The 16,567-nt window shown below is 38.9% G+C and overlaps 1 protein-coding gene across 5 annotated transcripts in view; it reads left to right on the forward strand.

Moving 5' to 3' along the window:
* The first annotated feature begins 557 nt into the window (after positions 1 to 557).
* The window catches only part of TCERG1 (transcription elongation regulator 1), a 59,225-nt gene continuing 43,215 nt past the window's right edge, over positions 558 to 16,567 (forward strand). For all 5 annotated transcript variants that reach the window (XR_008425289.1, XM_053912658.2, XM_053912659.2 and 2 more), the window contains exons 1-5: positions 558 to 680; positions 6,805 to 7,030; positions 9,248 to 9,400; positions 10,378 to 10,771; positions 15,864 to 16,106. Coding sequence is in view for 4 of the 5 variants with exons in the window: in XM_053912658.2 (XP_053768633.1) it covers positions 622 to 680; positions 6,805 to 7,030; positions 9,248 to 9,400; positions 10,378 to 10,771; positions 15,864 to 16,106 (1,075 nt within the window). In the remaining variant the exon portion in view is untranslated. The remainder of the gene's footprint in view (positions 681 to 6,804; positions 7,031 to 9,247; positions 9,401 to 10,377; positions 10,772 to 15,863; positions 16,107 to 16,567) is intronic.

Genomic DNA, 16,567 nt, shown 5'->3' on the forward strand with positions numbered 1-16,567 from the left:
TGCAGTAACTTATAACACTCATCAGCCTGACACTAGTTATTTAATACAATTTAGAAGATATTCTTTTAGTTGATAATATATTATTTAATAACATGGCTATAATCTGGTGACGGTTCAAGACATCTGATTCTGAAAAGCTGGAAAATAGCCCTTTTCCACAGAAACTCTGCGATTGGTTATACCGCTACTCAGGTCGACTTTTGATTGCTTCATGCAATGTAAGTCTCTGAGCTCAAAGCGCCAACCTGTGGCTAATATGGTTCCACAATTGACCTTCCTAGAGGCCGGCAGACACGTGGCTACTACAGGCCAGGCAGTACTTGGGAGGACCTAGTTTTGCTTACCGCGAGAGGGCGCCGGCGGTTCCTCGTCGCTGACGTCTCATTTCCCATAAAGCCTCCGAGCGACCAATCAACTGGCTGTCGCCATACCGCTTTCAAAGTCGGCGGGCCCTTCCACCAATAGTAAGGCAGATGCCTCCCTCAGCTCGCGGATTGATGGAAAGCTTTACCATTCCTGTCACAGATCCCTGCTGTCTCCGCCTCTCTTGCACGAGATTGATGATCTGTCTGGCCAATAGAAGACGCCCGGTCGGCGGGTGGATGAACGCGGTTCTCTGTAATGGCGGAGCGTGGCGGGGACGGGGGAGACGGTGAGCGATTCAATCCGGGGGAGCTCAGGTAAAGGGCGCTGCTCTTCATTACTTCTCGGCATGCTGGAGTCGCGGGGGTAGGCCTGTGGCGGAAATGCGGGGTGGAGGGTGGGTAGAGGAGCCGCGGCGGCTCGGGTCCAAGACCTCATGGGTTTGGAGAAGGGGGAAGGGGAAGGTGGCTTGAATGAGAGAGCCGGGCTAGGGTAGGGCCGCGGCCTCCTGCGCGTTTTCGGGGTGCTCCCAGCGGTTTTTGGAGGGCCCAGCGCCCTTCGAGGCTGCGGCCCCTAGGCCGGGCCGGACGTTCCCGCCTTGGGGCCCCGCCTCGGCCGCATGCCACCTCCGCCCCGGCCAACTCGGCTGTGCGTCGCTACGGGCCCAGTTTTCCTCTAGGACGCCCCATCCACTCCACAGTTAACTCCCCGGAACCCCTCACCACTCCTGGGACAACTGCACGCCCGCGCGGCCCTTTAGGGTCTCCACGTTTGCCCGGTTCCTTCTTCCCCATATTGCTTCCTTTGCTTCACTTCTCGTGACCTTTCTTTATTTCTCTTATCTTTTTATCTCTTATTCTATATTTGTGAATAATAACAATAGCAGAGGCCATTTGCGTGCTTAAACACACATTACGTACTTATGTGTGCCAGTAAGCTCTTAGAGTTGTCTCATTTAAGCCCTTTGGAGTAGTTACTTTTCCCATTTTGCAGGGTACAGACTAGAGCCATTTTTAGTTAAGTTACTTGCCCATGTTACACGTGAGGAAACTGAGCCAGGTAGAGGTCGAGGAGGTAGAACAAGGTCGCAAAGGTGGAATTGGAGCTCTAGGAAGTGGCCTGAACCCAGACAAACGGGGCTCCTGAGCCCGCAGTCGCTATCACGCCTTTGCCTTAAAGAGTACAGTGTTCTTTCTTCTTCTGGTGTCTCATTGCCTATGGAATTTGTAATTAAGGTTTGGTAAAGTAAAAGGGATGGGGAAATCTTTAGTCAAGTGGTTTTTGAGGAAAAAGAGGTACTAAACTTTATTTGTATTTGATACATTTCCCGCCGCCCCCCGTGGGAAAAATGTCACTTCAGATGTTTAGCTCCCATTCTGAATTGTGCCATTGTCAGCATTAGAAAATGAAAAAGAGCAGTGTAGGTTATGAGCAGTCTGTTTCTGTTTAGAGTTCAAGATGAAATTGTGTTAGGAAATGGGTATTGCTTTTCACAGTCTTAGGGCAAAAATACGTCTTAGATTTTGAATTGTCACACACAAAAATCCTTACTTTGGCAGGAATAAAATCTTGTCTTATTTCAGAGATCATCTAAAATACTTTAAACCAAATATATATATTCACTTTGATAATGAGTGATCAAATGCATTGTCAGGGTTTTTCAATATTAGTGATGGAAGGTTTATTCCTGATTCTGATCTCAAGAGACGGTTACTTAATCTCATATGGATTTATTTGGGAACATTACTTTGCATTTAAGAAAGTATCTTTCTTTAGCTTTACAATGAGTTTAAATTTTAATAACAGTTCAGACGTTGATGCAAAACTGATTTGAATAGGGCTTTAAATCAGGTGTTCTGTTGCAAGAAGAGAACACCTAATTATACCTAGCCCCTCGGGTTGGAAGTTGCTTTCAGAGCATATTGTATAGATCTTTATTTTGGCACTTTTCATGGTTTAAGATAAATTGGCTGTTTATATGGTCTCTTTGATGGCAGAAATTGGGGCTTAGTTTTAGTATATGTATCCTGAAGATATTTCGTGGTGTGTCTATTGTTGTCTGACAAATAAGGTGTTTGGTGGATATTTGGTAATAAATGAATATAGGCAATTTAAAGATGGTTCACTTATTAGACACGAATTTATTGTGTGCTAGGTGACAGTCACTGACCTACGTGCTGGCAGTAGAGCCTTGAACCAGACCCAAATCCTTTGTCCTCAGGGAGCATCCGTGCTAATTAAGACTGATCTAAATTCTGAGTTAAACTAACCACATGAAATGAGGAAATCAACCTGCAAGTGTGAAGTGACTTATGCGAGATCACTGAGTAATTGGCACAGTCTGGATTTGCCTCCCATGCATCAAATAGCCTCTTTCCATTTTGCCCCTCCTATTAAAATATTTGCAGGCTTGTCTTCACCTTTGGGGGGGGGATTGCATATCTGGATAGAGTACCTCTAGAGAAATACATTTTGTTTCTGTAAAAAAAGAATTTGTGTTTCTATTTTTGCAAGCAGTCTTCTGTTTTCTGAAAAGGTTGAAAGTGGCAGGAATGTAAATAACCTGCAATAGACAATTTATTTGGAGATCCAAATGTCATTCATTCCTTTATGGTTGAGGGTCGTTAAGATATCTTTTAGAATCCTGTTTGTATAGATCCTTTACTCAGTTTACCTATTACTACCTTGTGACGAGGTACTTGCAGTCTAAATTTCCTCAACTGTAAAACAATAATAAGTATACTCTGGTGTTACCACTGACTAGATAGCTTAAACAAGTTATTTTTCTGTGCTCTAGTTTCTTCTGTAAAATCGATTCCAAACCTACCTCATTATGTTGTTGTGAGGATTAGAATAGTTAGTACAAACAGTGTCCATGTAACTGTGCTTGGTTTATAGGAAGTGCCAGTGTTCACAATCATTATTAAAACAATAACATTTGAACACCCATCATCCTAGGCACTGGGATGCAGCGGTGTATTAAGGGAAAACTACATCCTAGTGGGTATAATATAAAAGTAAACAAGTGAGAGATTTCTTCATAGCATTTATCATAACTGAAAACTCAAATTGGGTAATGAGCCAGAGAGGGCCTGGGAGAAGGTAGAGAGGCGGGAAGGGAGTTGAGGTGACCTTTAAACTGAGACTGATGATAAAAAGGGGCCAGTTATATGAAGATCTGGGGGAAAGCATTCCAGGAGAGCAAACAAGCTCAGAGGCTTGAAGGTAATGAATTGGAAGTATTTGATAAAAAAAGAAAAGTGGAGTCTATAGAGAGGTCAACAAGAGGCAGGTTATGTAGAGCCTAATAATAATAATTATAGTCATAATAAGAGCTAACAGTATTACTAATATAAATACTAATATTAATACAATTAACATGAACACTACTACTATACTAATATTATAGCAACAGTAGTAAAAGAGAGCACTAATGTGCTAGATGCTGTTCCAAGTCCTTTATTAGTTCATTTAAAAAGATTTTATTTATTTTTAGACAGAGGGGAAGGGTGGCAGAAAGAGAGAAACATCAATGTTTGACTGCCTCTCTTGTGCCCGCTTCTGGGGAGCTGGCCTGCAACCCAGGCATGTGCCCTGACTGGGAATGGACCCCCAACCCTTTGGTTCACAGGCTGGTCCTCAATCCACTGAGCCACACCAGCCAGGGCAGCTTTATTAGTTCATTTGATCCTCACTGCAGTTCTGGTAGGTTGGTTGTGATGAGGTAGTATATATGAACATCTCAGCACAGGTGCTATACTTAGGTGGCATTGGAAGATGGCAATTTAAGTTGCTGACAGGAAATTACGTGCTTTTTGTCGCTATTTTAGTGGCAGACTTTCGAAAGCCATCTAATCAAATTGACAACGAAGTGCCTTTTATAGGCAGACACAGTGCTAGGTTTCTGAAAGTAGTGACTGTTAAAGTGGTTTACTGTGTGCCAGGTACTATCTGAAATGTTTCACAGGGGTTATGTCATTGAACAGGGATATGGGATAGGTTGTATTTCTATTCCTCAGCTCATTTACATCTGAGCATACTCAGGCTCAAATATGTAACTAGTCTGACAGCAAAAGCAGAACCCTTATTTGACTTTTTCATGATTTAGAGTGTACACGCTTAACTTCAAGCTATTAACTAGGAAGTATTGAGATTTGACCCTGAACGTGCCCGATCTCGTCTGATCTCGGAAGCTAAGCAGGGTCGGGCCTGGTTAGTACTTGGATGGGAGATTTGAAAGAAAGAAATACTATAGATTTTTTGAAAGGGGAGAGACAGTCTCAAAAGAAATTGTAAGATTAAGTACATTGTTAACTCAGGGCTGGAACAGAGTATCTTTCCTTGGTAGTTAACTTTGTTTCTGCACTAAAGTTTCAGACCTTTCTTCAATAACAGTAGCCATGTGTCTTGGGAGTACATACAATTTGGAAAAGAGAGTATTTTGACATAGCCCATACTCATCTTTGCAGTCATTGGTTTTAACTCATACTTCCTAATTTTGTAGGGTTATTTGCAAGTTTGGTTAAATACAGTTGGTATATGCAGCTCTATATGTGTTTATAACCCTATTCTAAAGGAAAATTGGGTTTTATTGGGATTTTTTTGTGTGTGAGAATCGAACTGTGATGTGGAAAATTTAGAAAAAAATTAAAAGAATAATCTGAAGCAGAGGGTTGAAAATGTAGGAAAGTTGGAAGAGCCTGGTGAGAAGAGAATATAAGAATGATTATCTTCAAATGTACGTGGGGACGTAATTGTTACTCACTTCTTGAGACACGCGAACTTCATATAATGGAGCAGTTTATAGTAGCTGCCAGGAAGACTGATAGGTGCTCAGTAAATTGACTATGGCCAATTATGGTAAAAATAAGTTTTATAAGATTCTACCTACCCTACTTGTGGGTAGCAGCATAGGTATCACCTAGGTAGGTATTCATTTGTTCAGTCAGCAGATACTTACTGTGGCCTTCTATGCGCAGACCTAACTATGTGCTGGGGATATAAGGGTGAACAGGACGGACAGAATTCCTGCTCCAAAGGGGCTTGTCTATGTAGACAGCATGATGTGGTGTTTAAGAGCTGTAAGAGCTATTTGCCTGTGTTTGAATACTGGCTTTTCAAATGAACCAGCTTGGTGGCCTTGGGCAAGTTATTTGATTTCTGAGTGCCTTTAGTGTCATCTGTAAAGTGAGGTTGATAATAGTGTCTGTCTCATAGGGTTGTTATTATGATTAAATGACTTACAAAGAGCTCAGAGCACTGCCTGACACATAGTAATTACTGTTAAGACTGAATAATTTTAATTTTTTAAAAAAGCACTTGTGAGAGGAGATAGATAATAAATAACATGAGATATTACATATCTGCTTAAATTCCATGGAGAAAATAAGCTAGGGTTTTTAACTAGAGATTAGAGGATGGGGTAGGTTTCTGTGAGAAAAACCTTTCTCTTTAGATAGAGAAATACAGTGATTTCTTAAGCTGCTACCTCCATCCCTGTAAAAACTTTGTATTTGGAAGTAATGTCAAACTTACAGAAAGTTGCAAAAAATAAAGATAGTACACTAAGCGTTAATATTTTACCTCTTCTGCTTTATTATTTGCACACATGCGTGCTCTCTGTTACGCTGAACCGTTTGAGGGTAAGATGCATATACCAAGGCCCTTTACTTTTAAATACTTAAGTGTGTATTTTCTAAGAGTAGAGATAGTCTTTTGCTTAATTACAACACAGTTATCAACTTCATAAGTTTACAGTGATAGAATACTTTAACCTGTTGTTCATATTCCAGTGTTGTCCAACAATCCAGTATTTTTTTTATAGCATTTCTTCCCTCTAGTACAGGATTTGGTCTAGAATTAATGTTGTATTGCCATGTCTCTTTAGCTCCTTTAATGTAGAACATTTCGACAGCTTGCTTTTGTCTTTTATGTATAACATCTGTATTTCTGAACAACATAGCCTGTGCTCCCCCGTTTTAAATAGAACATTTCCTATTTTGTGTTTGTCTAATATTTTCTCATTATTAATTTGAGGTTACACATTCTTGCCTGAAATAGGTGATGTCATGTGCCTCCCATTCAAATGATATCCACCTGTCTTTTTCAGATGGTATTAATTTAGATCCCCTGGTCAAGGTGCTGCACAATTTCCCTATTACATAAGGGTTTTTTTTTTCCATTTTCCCTTGCACATCATAAGCAGCATGAGGGGAGACAAATTTTAAGACCATCCAGATATCCTCCTCATCCAGATTTCCTCCCAGATCTGGTGTCCATTGATCATTCTTACTGAGGCACTTTTTACCATGATGGTTGCAAAAGGATGACTTTCCAACTACACTTGCTCCTAAGGGCCTATTAAATTTGATGTGATTAGAGATCAGTAGCTGTATTTTTGTAATTTTGGAAAGAAAAATGTATTCATTGTTTTCCACATAGGATGGCTCAACAGCAGGCCCTGAGGTTTCGAGGCCCAGCTCCCCCACCAAATGCAGTGATGCGAGGCCCACCACCCCTCATGCGACCTCCTCCACCTTTTGGCATGATGCGAGGCCCTCCCCCGCCACCTCGGCCCCCCTTTGGACGTCCTCCTTTTGATCCTAACATGCCGCCAATGCCTCCTCCAGGAGGGATTCCTCCACCAATGGGCCCTCCACACCTTCAGGTAAAGGACGGAGGGTTGTTCTTTCTTCATTGTTGTTAGTAACACTATTATATATCAGTTTTGCCTTAAAAACCTTGTGTTCTTAGTGTCACTTTATAGAAAAATGTAATCCATACATTAATATGTTGCTCCAGAAGTAGTGGTAACTGTAACTTGAATAGAAATTTAGGATGGGAATTTAGATAGAAAAAGACACTGCATAGGAAGGTAGGATTAAATAGAGTAGTTCTTACCTGCCTTTATCCCTGAGAATTGTCTTTAGTAATTCATCTTCTCTATGGGAAATGAAATTTGAAATTTATAACCTTTTTAGTTATTGCTATTTATTTTCAATGATACATTTTGTCATTAAGTATAAATATATACGTATATATATTCTGAGTGATTCTTGCCACAAATGAAGCCTAGGATAGAACCTAGAACAACAAACACATTTTTTAAGAACATTGTTTGTATTTTTTTCTTCCCTAAAAAAGGGGGGGGTTATTTTTTAATTTTCGAAATAGAATTATTGTGAAATTTCTTTAAATAAAAACATTTCTGGTATTTCAACCTGAGGCACCCCTTTCTAGTGTAGAGTCAGTTAGTGTCTGAAATGAGGCCATGAAGGTGTCATCTCTCAGACACCTCCTTCTGAGATTGTAATTTTGGGGGGTGTGGTATAGGTATGTAGCTCAGTTTTCTCAGTTTATCCAGCCTTTACAATTCTGAAACCAAATAAATACACTGGTATTTTCTGCCTTTCATTAGCATAATCAAGAATGAACTTACTAAAAGTGGCAAAAGATAATAAAGTACTACTTAAGTAATGTTAATTCTCTTTAGATAGGGTAATATTTATGGAAGAGGCACAGGTTTTAATACTTTGTTTAATAAATTTATTGACTTCCTCGTACAGCCCCTATCCCCTTAAACAGATTGTTTAAAAGTTTTATATTTTCTTCGAGCTTAGAGTAAGAAATAGATTTTTGACCTATTGGTTCTGGTATAACTTGTTGCATATTAATTTATTCTAGTTTGTGCCTTTAAGAGTTAGAGCTGCTTGCAGAATATTATAAAATGCAGTGGACTAATGTAACCCTCTAATAGAAATATAACAGATGTTATGATGCTTTTCTGGTCTTGATAGATAATTGTGTGGCTTTACATTAAATCCAGGAGATTTCCAGCTAATGTGCATGAGAGGCATTTGAGGGGGATGTTTTATAGAATATGAGTCTGTGTGCTGATGCTTGAAAGATACTACACTGAATCCCAAAAAACCTGGAGTATGAGGAAGAAAATATTTTTAAGAAAATGAAATACAGTTTCACATTATTAGCATAGTGTCAATTCCATTATCCAGATTAAGGTGCTTTGGATAATTGAATTTTAGTGTTACTTGTATATTATAGAGGACATCCTTTAATCCCTGTTCAAAATCTGTTGTTAAAAGTTAGACCACTTATCTGCTTTAGTAAGCTGAGGTATAGCAGTTACAGTTGAATTGTGTGGCTCAGGCTCTTAGGTTGTGTCAGTAATCATTAAAGAATGACAGTGAAGAATTATCAAAGATAGGATTGAGTTAGTAATGACTCCAGGAAAAAAAAAAATTTTTAAGGTAGTATATACTATTTAAATTCTTATTTTCCACTAAAAGTAAAATGGACAGCTATTTTACTGTATCTTCTAAATTTAACTGATGCTTAATGTCATTGCCAAGCTATATATTATTGTTACTTGAAAAATAGAAAATTATGAATATTTTTCTAGCTAATATATTGTTTCTTGTAGGAAAAGGAAGGATTAGCTATATCCAATTTTTTTTTCTATGTTACTTGTAAAACTATGTTTCTCCTTTGGTTGGTTCCTGTTATAAGTGAAGTGTGGAGGTAATGGTGTGCCTGGTATTAAAAGATACAAAAATCACTTTCTCTTGAAAGTAATCTAGTGCTTAGTGTATGAAAATTCCCTTTGAAGTATAAAGAATGAAGCAAAATTCACCCATAATGCTATTACCCAGAGATAACTACTGTATACTGGTGTGTTTCTTTCCAGTCTGTTTAACCATTTTTGTTACAGAGAAACTTTGCTTATGCATCATAGATGAATATATTTGAATGGACTCACACGCTAGTTCAGTTTCTCTTACAGTGCTTTACTTTTGGGTAGAATTTAGTAATTTGAAGGGGAAAAGATAAAATGCAAGTGACCCTGACTGTTCTTGTGAATTAACAGAGACCACCTTTCATGCCTCCACCCATGGGAACCATGCCTCCTCCTCCAGGCATGATGTTTCCGCCCGGAATGCCTCCTGTGACTGCTCCTGGTACTCCAGCTCTGCCTCCAACTGAAGAGATATGGGTGGAAAACAAAACTCCCGATGGGAAGGTAAATTAGAAAATATATTCAGGTTGTTAACCTCTTGGCTACAGAAGAGTAAGACCTAGAGAGTTTTGGCAGATTGAGATCAATGACTGATGGTATTCTTGCTCCTAATGATAAGAATGAGCCTGGGTTAAGCAGGGTGTGAGGTAGGACTTCAGGAAAGGCTCACTGGATTGGACTTCTGCTTGGAAAGCAGAATGGAATGCTTATGTATGTTTACCTGTGATTCGGAAGCTTGTGTTTTAAATATGTGTCATGGATCCCCAAAACAACTCTTAGGTTTAGTGTTCACTAGGAGGACTCACAAGACTCAGCATGTAGTTGTACCCACAGATAAGACTAATTCCAGTGAAAGAGTACAAAGCAAAGCCAGCAAAGAGGAAAAGGGGCATGGGGTGAAATCTGGAGGATACGAAGCACAAGCTTCCAAGAATCCACTCCAGAGCATGTAGAGTGTGACTATTTTCTCCAGCATGGAATTGTGACAGAATACGTGAAGGGTTGTCTACCAGAGAAGCCAGTCTCAGCTGGGGAATCAAGAGTTGTCATTGGGGACTGGTGCCATCTGCCTGGCACATAACCAAAATTGCAAACTCCCAATGGGAAAGCAGATGTTTAGCATAAACTGCATTATTGTGTAAACACCTTGGGCACATAAGCTGTTCTTAACCAGTTAGGGAATGGTGGTAACCTTCCCAAAATCCAAGTTTCCAGATGCCAGCCAAGAGTCAACTTTGCAAGCAGGGCTTTCTAAGGTTAGCAGTCAGACTTGCTATGTAACTTTTTGCACAAAAATAATCTTGATTTTCCTTTTTATGTGTGTGTTATCTACTGTCTCGAAATATCCGAACAGCCAATTTTGATGTGTTTTCTCTTAAGTTTCTTTTTCAGTAACTTTTAAGACAAAATGTAGTTGCATCACTGTTTTTTAACGATAGTTGACAGATTCTGTGATACCAGTGATTTTGCTTCCTCTGCAGGTTTATTATTATAATGCTCGGACACGTGAATCTGCATGGAGCAAGCCAGATGGAGTTAAGGTTATTCAGCAGTCAGAACTGACACCTATGCTTGCAGCCCAGGCGCAGGTTCAGGCCCAGGCGCAGGCCCAGGCGCAGGCGCAGGCCCAGGCCCAGGCCCAGGCCCAGGCCCAGGCCCAGGCCCAGGCGCAGGCCCAGGCCCAGGCGCAAGCACAGGCTCAGGCTCAGGCCCAGGCCCAGGCGCAAGTGCAGGTACAAGCACAAGCAGTAGGAGCTTCCACCCCTACGACCAGTAGCCCAGCACCTGCAGTATCCACTTCAACATCATCATCCACCCAATCCTCTACCACTTCTACCACAACAACTGCCTCTTCGGTTTTGCAGACAGTATCAAGTGAGTACCAGTCAGCATGTGTTTTCCTTTTTAGGGACTAGGGAAATGGATAAGTAGGGACTGCATTCCAAACTGATCCTAGTGTTTCATGTATTCTTGATGTTATTTTAAAAACATTTTTGACGTAAGATTTTGGGTTAAAGAAGAACAGAAATTTACATTAGTAGAAGGGATTATTTGCCCAGTTGCAATTCATGAAGCGAAACTGGGGAAGTACAGAGTTAATCTGTTCAACTTGGCTAATAGTGTTGCTGGGTGCTATGGGCTTTGCAAAGTCAATGGAAGTCTTGGTCCCTATCTTCCAGAACTTCCAGTTTTTGTAATTGAGGAGGCCAGCATAATGCCTGTAAAATAGAGTGTAGTGTGCAAAATTATACAATTAAAATAGAAGATGTAACAATTCAAGAAAATGGAGAGACAAGGGGGTAATCTACATGGGTATTGAGGGTGATCATGAAGGCCTTGTGGTAGAATTTGAGTAGGTTCAAAAATGAGAGGTGTTTCAAGTAGGGGGGGAGCAGCATAAACAAAGTTCAGGAAATGAGGGTAAATGTAGTTTCTGGAATTGTTAAGGAACTCTTGCGGTGGGAAGGTATATATTGGTCAATAAATTGAATAAGAGTGAATTCAGGTTATGAAGTGTTTTAAGAATAGCAAATGGGTGAATCAGGCAGGTGTAGGGAAGCTGTAGAAATACAGTATTCTGGAACATGTTTTGCTGCTCAATTTTTGGGCAGTGTTGAAATTGGAAACTTCCTAGGAAGTTTTCAGTAATCTTATTTAGAAGTGGTTAGGTCCTAGAATGGTATGTAGGCTGATGAAATGAGTTGAAAAAGAAGCAGTGAGAAAGGTAGAAGAATTTTCAGGTATAAAGTCACAGAGGCTCAAAGGTTGGATCTTTTCTGAAAAGATGAGATAAATAGTAGAATACAGGGATAAAGAAAGAAAAATCTATTAATTTGCTTAAAAGAGTGTCATTAATATTTACACTGCTACCTTTTATTTGTTACTACTTACTCGACAGGTTAAAATTGAGCCCCAGAATATTTGAATAATGATTTTTAAAAAATATTTATTAATTTTTAGAGAGAGGGAAATGGAGAGAGAAAGAGGGAAAGAAACATTGGTTTGCAACCCAGGCATACACCCTCACTGGGAACCAAACCCGTGACCTTTCAGTTTCCTGGCTGGTGCTTAATCCACTGAGCCACAGCAACCAGGCAGTGCTAAATAATGATTTTTTAAAAAATTTTTTTAATCCTCACCCAAGGATATTTTTATTATTGATTTTATTTTTATTTATTTTTTAAAATATTTTATTTATTTATTTGTTAGAGGGAAAGGGAGGGAGAAAACGTCAATGTGTGGTTGCCTCTCACACACCTCCTGATAGGGACTTGGCCTGCAACCGAGGCATGTGCTTAGAGAGGGAATTGAACCAGTGACACTTTGGTTCTCAGGCTGGCTCTCAGTCCACTGAGCCATACCAGCCAGGGCTTTATTAATGATTTTAGAGCCAGAGGATAGGCGGGGTGGGGGTGGGGGGAGAACCATTGATGTGAGAGAGACATTCAATTGGTTGCCTCTCGTATGCACCTCTACCTGCAACCTAGTTACGTGCCCTGACCAGGAATCTAACCTCCAACCTTTTGCTGCACAGGATGATGCTCAAACCAACTGAGCCACCCGGCCAGGGCTAAATAATGATTTTATTGATTTGGCGGTTTATGATACTACTATGAAAATACATATTCCAACAGGGTGATTATAATTTGGATTATTTTGCTACCTGGATAATAGAGATGGGAATAAGAAAAAGTGCCCCTTTCCCCAGTTGCTTCAGGGACCTGGGATTTATTAGTGTAAATTACATTGTAAGCAATATGTTATATGAGAAATTTAATCATAGTAGATTCAAATTTGACTTTATTTTATTGATAAAAGAAGTAACCTAAGAAGTAAGGTGCATGTACTATGGAGAGAGTTTTTTAAAGGCCCTACTTGATAATTTTTAGACAAAAATGTACATACTAGGAAGATATAAATGCTTTATAAGTTTTCTTTTGTAGCTGAGGTAAACTCTGATATGGAAATGTAACAGTGAATTCTGATATGGAAGTCAGCAGCTAGCTGGTTGAGGGTCTTTGCCATTTTATAGATTAGTGCTTCTAAAACCTGCGTGACAAGGCTGAAAGCCCATGTTTTATGGGGTACCTGTGGTGGTAATGGGAGAGGGGAGATTAACAACAGCAGTGTGGTTCTGTGTGGAGGCTCTGTGTTCCCTGCCTTCTCAGGAAGGAGGAATACCTTGTATAAGGAAGGTGGGTAGCCAAACACTTTAACTACCCTATGTGTATTCCATTTCTTTTTATTTTTTTTTTTTTTTGTTGATTTTAGAGAGAGAAAGGGAGAGATAAACATTGATTTGTTGTTCCACTTAATTTATACATTCATTGGTTGATTCTTGTATGTGCTCTGACTGAGGATCAAACCTACAACCTTGGCGTATCGGGATGACGCTCTAACTAACTGAGCTACCTGGCCAGGGCTAATGTGTATTCCATTTCTGTATGAAGGTGGTCTTTAGGCCTATTGCTATCTTGTGATTGTCAGCTATTCTATTCAGAACTCCCATTTGTCATTTTTGCTCTGCCCTTCAGTGATTGGGAAGCCTCTATTCTAAGAACAGAAGAGCAAAATTACGTTCTTTTCACTGCCTTTAAACATCAATTTTGATGTCTTTGTGAGTGTTCCTGATGTCTGTTTTTATTTCACTTGATTCAGTGTCATGAAGTATTGTCCTGCTACAGTCTTAATATTTCTCCATCTGTTATAGTCACTTGTCTTTTTTAGTTGAGATCTGAGGCTGGATTAGTAATGTATTTTGAGGCCTAGTGTTTCACTAGTTATTTTAGCAAATGGAGTTAGTAGGAATTTACCCACTATAAATAGTCCTAGCTGCGTTTTCCTAGTTTCCATTTAATTCTTTTATTGCCTTTACCCTTTTCCTCTCATGACTTGCCTCTACTTATCAAATCGGAAAATCTTGTGTCAGCAAGAGAAATGGGTTGAGTGCAACCTTTTGCTGTCCCCATTGGGCGTTCCCTTCCACTTGAAATTTGATGCCTCTGTAACTCATTTTGTTTTCCTGAATACAATACTTGGTATCAAAATGTCGGTAATTCAATCTAAATACTATTGCCATATATCTTAAAAAATGTAATTCTGTGAACTGCAGTGTAGACCTGGGCAGATGGACTAAAAATTAAGATATTTATATTTTTAACTCCAGATGAGCATAAACTAATTTAATCCTGTGCAAGTTTGTAAAAAATGCTGATAAATCCTACTTCTCAGGGAAGTTGGGAAGAATAACTAGATATATTTTCAGCCATTACAGTAGATTACAAATGCTAAATGGTATATGTATGGGACTGGGCAAATGTTGCATGTAATTTGTATTTTTCACATTGTTATAAAATTATATTAATATGATACTGTACCCTAAGGCTAGGTCTATGCTAGACCAACAATTCATTCCTGGGCCCCTGAAGATACTTGTTGGCCCTGCTGTCTATTTAGCCAAGGTGAGTCCCTTATTAACAAGTATGAAATTGCTCACATCTCCCAGCCTGAGTGAGTTTTTCATTATCAGGCACTGAAAAAAGATACTGACAAATTTTGTTGTCAGTTGGAGTACTGGGTGGTTTGTATTAAACAGTGTGTTTTCCCTTAGAGTATAATTGGCACAAATATTGGGAAAGCACTGTTTTATTTTATTTAATTTGGTAAATTCATTCTTAGTTCAATATAGGTAGAGTTTGACATTTTTCTTTACAACAAGGAAAAGATGATGTATTTCTTACCAATGAATCACCAAGATGAATTTTATTTTGGAATTATATGGATTATCGATAAATAAAAAATGTTTTCTAATATTTGAATACTGAAACTTTCAAAAAATTGAAATATAAATTGCATTTTTAGGTCACAATTTGATTTTAAATGTGATTACTAGACTAGGGATGGAATGTTTTATTTTTGATATTTAAAGATAATGTGTTAGCAGAAGTAAATTATCCTGAATTCCTCATTCTCTTGGTCTCTTATACTAGCAACCTGGACATTTCTTTTCTTTCTTTTCTTTTCTTTTTTTTTTTTTAAGTAATTTTAGAGAAACCCAAGTTGTTTTGATTCCATTTGTTCCTATCTGGTCGGTCATTAGTTATTGCATATCTTTTTCTCTCTGTTCTTTTTTGCTTGGACAATTCAGATATGTTGAAATTGATTTTCCCACCTCTGTTCTTCCTTTTCTTCTTCCTATGTATCTGCCAAGTTAATTCAACAAGTGAACACTGATTATTAGTCTTCAATACAGAAACCTTCAGTCAGCCTCCCTCACACTCCTTTTACATTAATGAAATCATACAAATAACATGTAAATGTATTCTTATTAAAAATTCAAACTAATGAAGCATATATAGTAAAAAGTGAAAGGCATACACAGATGTCATGAGTTAACACATTTTGGTGTGTATTCTTCTAGACTATTTCTCTGCATTTACATAAGTTCTTTCCTTTCTCTACCCAGTAAAATGCACACTCCTTAGTCTTCTGTTCAAGGCCTTCACCTTTGTGCCTCTGGCCTACCTTTCCCACCATAATTCACTGGATCTATACCTAGTGTTTTTTTGAACAGTTCCTTGTTGTTCCCTGCTCTTTGCTTTTACTTACTTTTCCCACTACTTGCTTATTTTCTCCTTCCACTTTGTCATTTTTCTTGTTGAAATCTTAATCTTTCAAAGCCTGCCATCACTGCATAAAATTTTCTGTACCCTCTCATAGTAAGAAATGGTCTTTGGGTCTTCATTTACATTCCTATACATTTATCCCATTTCACTTTGTATTTTAGTTATTTTTTATATTTCATTTAACTATGTTCAAGCTTCTTGAAGACAGAGACCTTGTTACAAATTTCTTGCAGTGCATGGAATGGGCCCTTAAAATACTTACTGAATGAGTGAATGATGAATGACTATAGTAAAATGGTTTATGAAGGAGTGATACATATTTTTGTTCTATCTTTTATCAGCACCCACAACACAAGATCAGACTCCAAGTTCTGCCGTTTCAGTTGCTACGCCTACAGTTAGTGTTTCAACTCCTGCTCCTACAGCCACACCTGTGCAAACCGTTCCCCAGCCGCACCCCCAGACGTTACCTCCGGCTGTCCCTCATTCGGTACCTCAGCCAGCAGCAGCAATACCTGCTTTTCCACCAGTAATGGTACCTCCATTTCGTGTTCCTCTTCCTGGCATGCCAATTCCGCTTCCAGGTAAACCAATAGATTATAATAGTCTTCCCAGCTATGTTTTCATACTGTCAGTTTGTTCTCATGTGTCTGTTGCATTTGAAATTTGCCTTGAATCTCACCTGTTTGAAACGTTTTTTTGAATGATTCATGGCTAACTGCAGTATTTTCTCTTCAGTTTTGGTAAATGTCCTCTTTGTTGTTGTTTACATGTCTTAAAATTAGAGCCACATTTAAAGCTACACTCATTTTGAATAGTGGCCTCAAAGAATTAGAAATGATTATCTTATGTAAATATGTTCTAAATGCAATATTTTAAAGGGATTGAATCTGTGAAGTTAGAGATCACAGGTCATTGATAGCTAACACAAGTTGAGTGGTTTATTACATACTGTGCATAGTTCTAAGTACTTCACATGTAAGTCATTTAACTTTCACAGATGTCTTATGAGGTAGGTACGGAATCAGGTTAAATTACTTGTCCA

The sequence above is a fragment of the Desmodus rotundus genome, chromosome 10 (genome assembly GCF_022682495.2).
Source record: "Desmodus rotundus isolate HL8 chromosome 10, HLdesRot8A.1, whole genome shotgun sequence".
Lineage (NCBI taxonomy): Eukaryota > Metazoa > Chordata > Mammalia > Chiroptera > Phyllostomidae > Desmodus > Desmodus rotundus.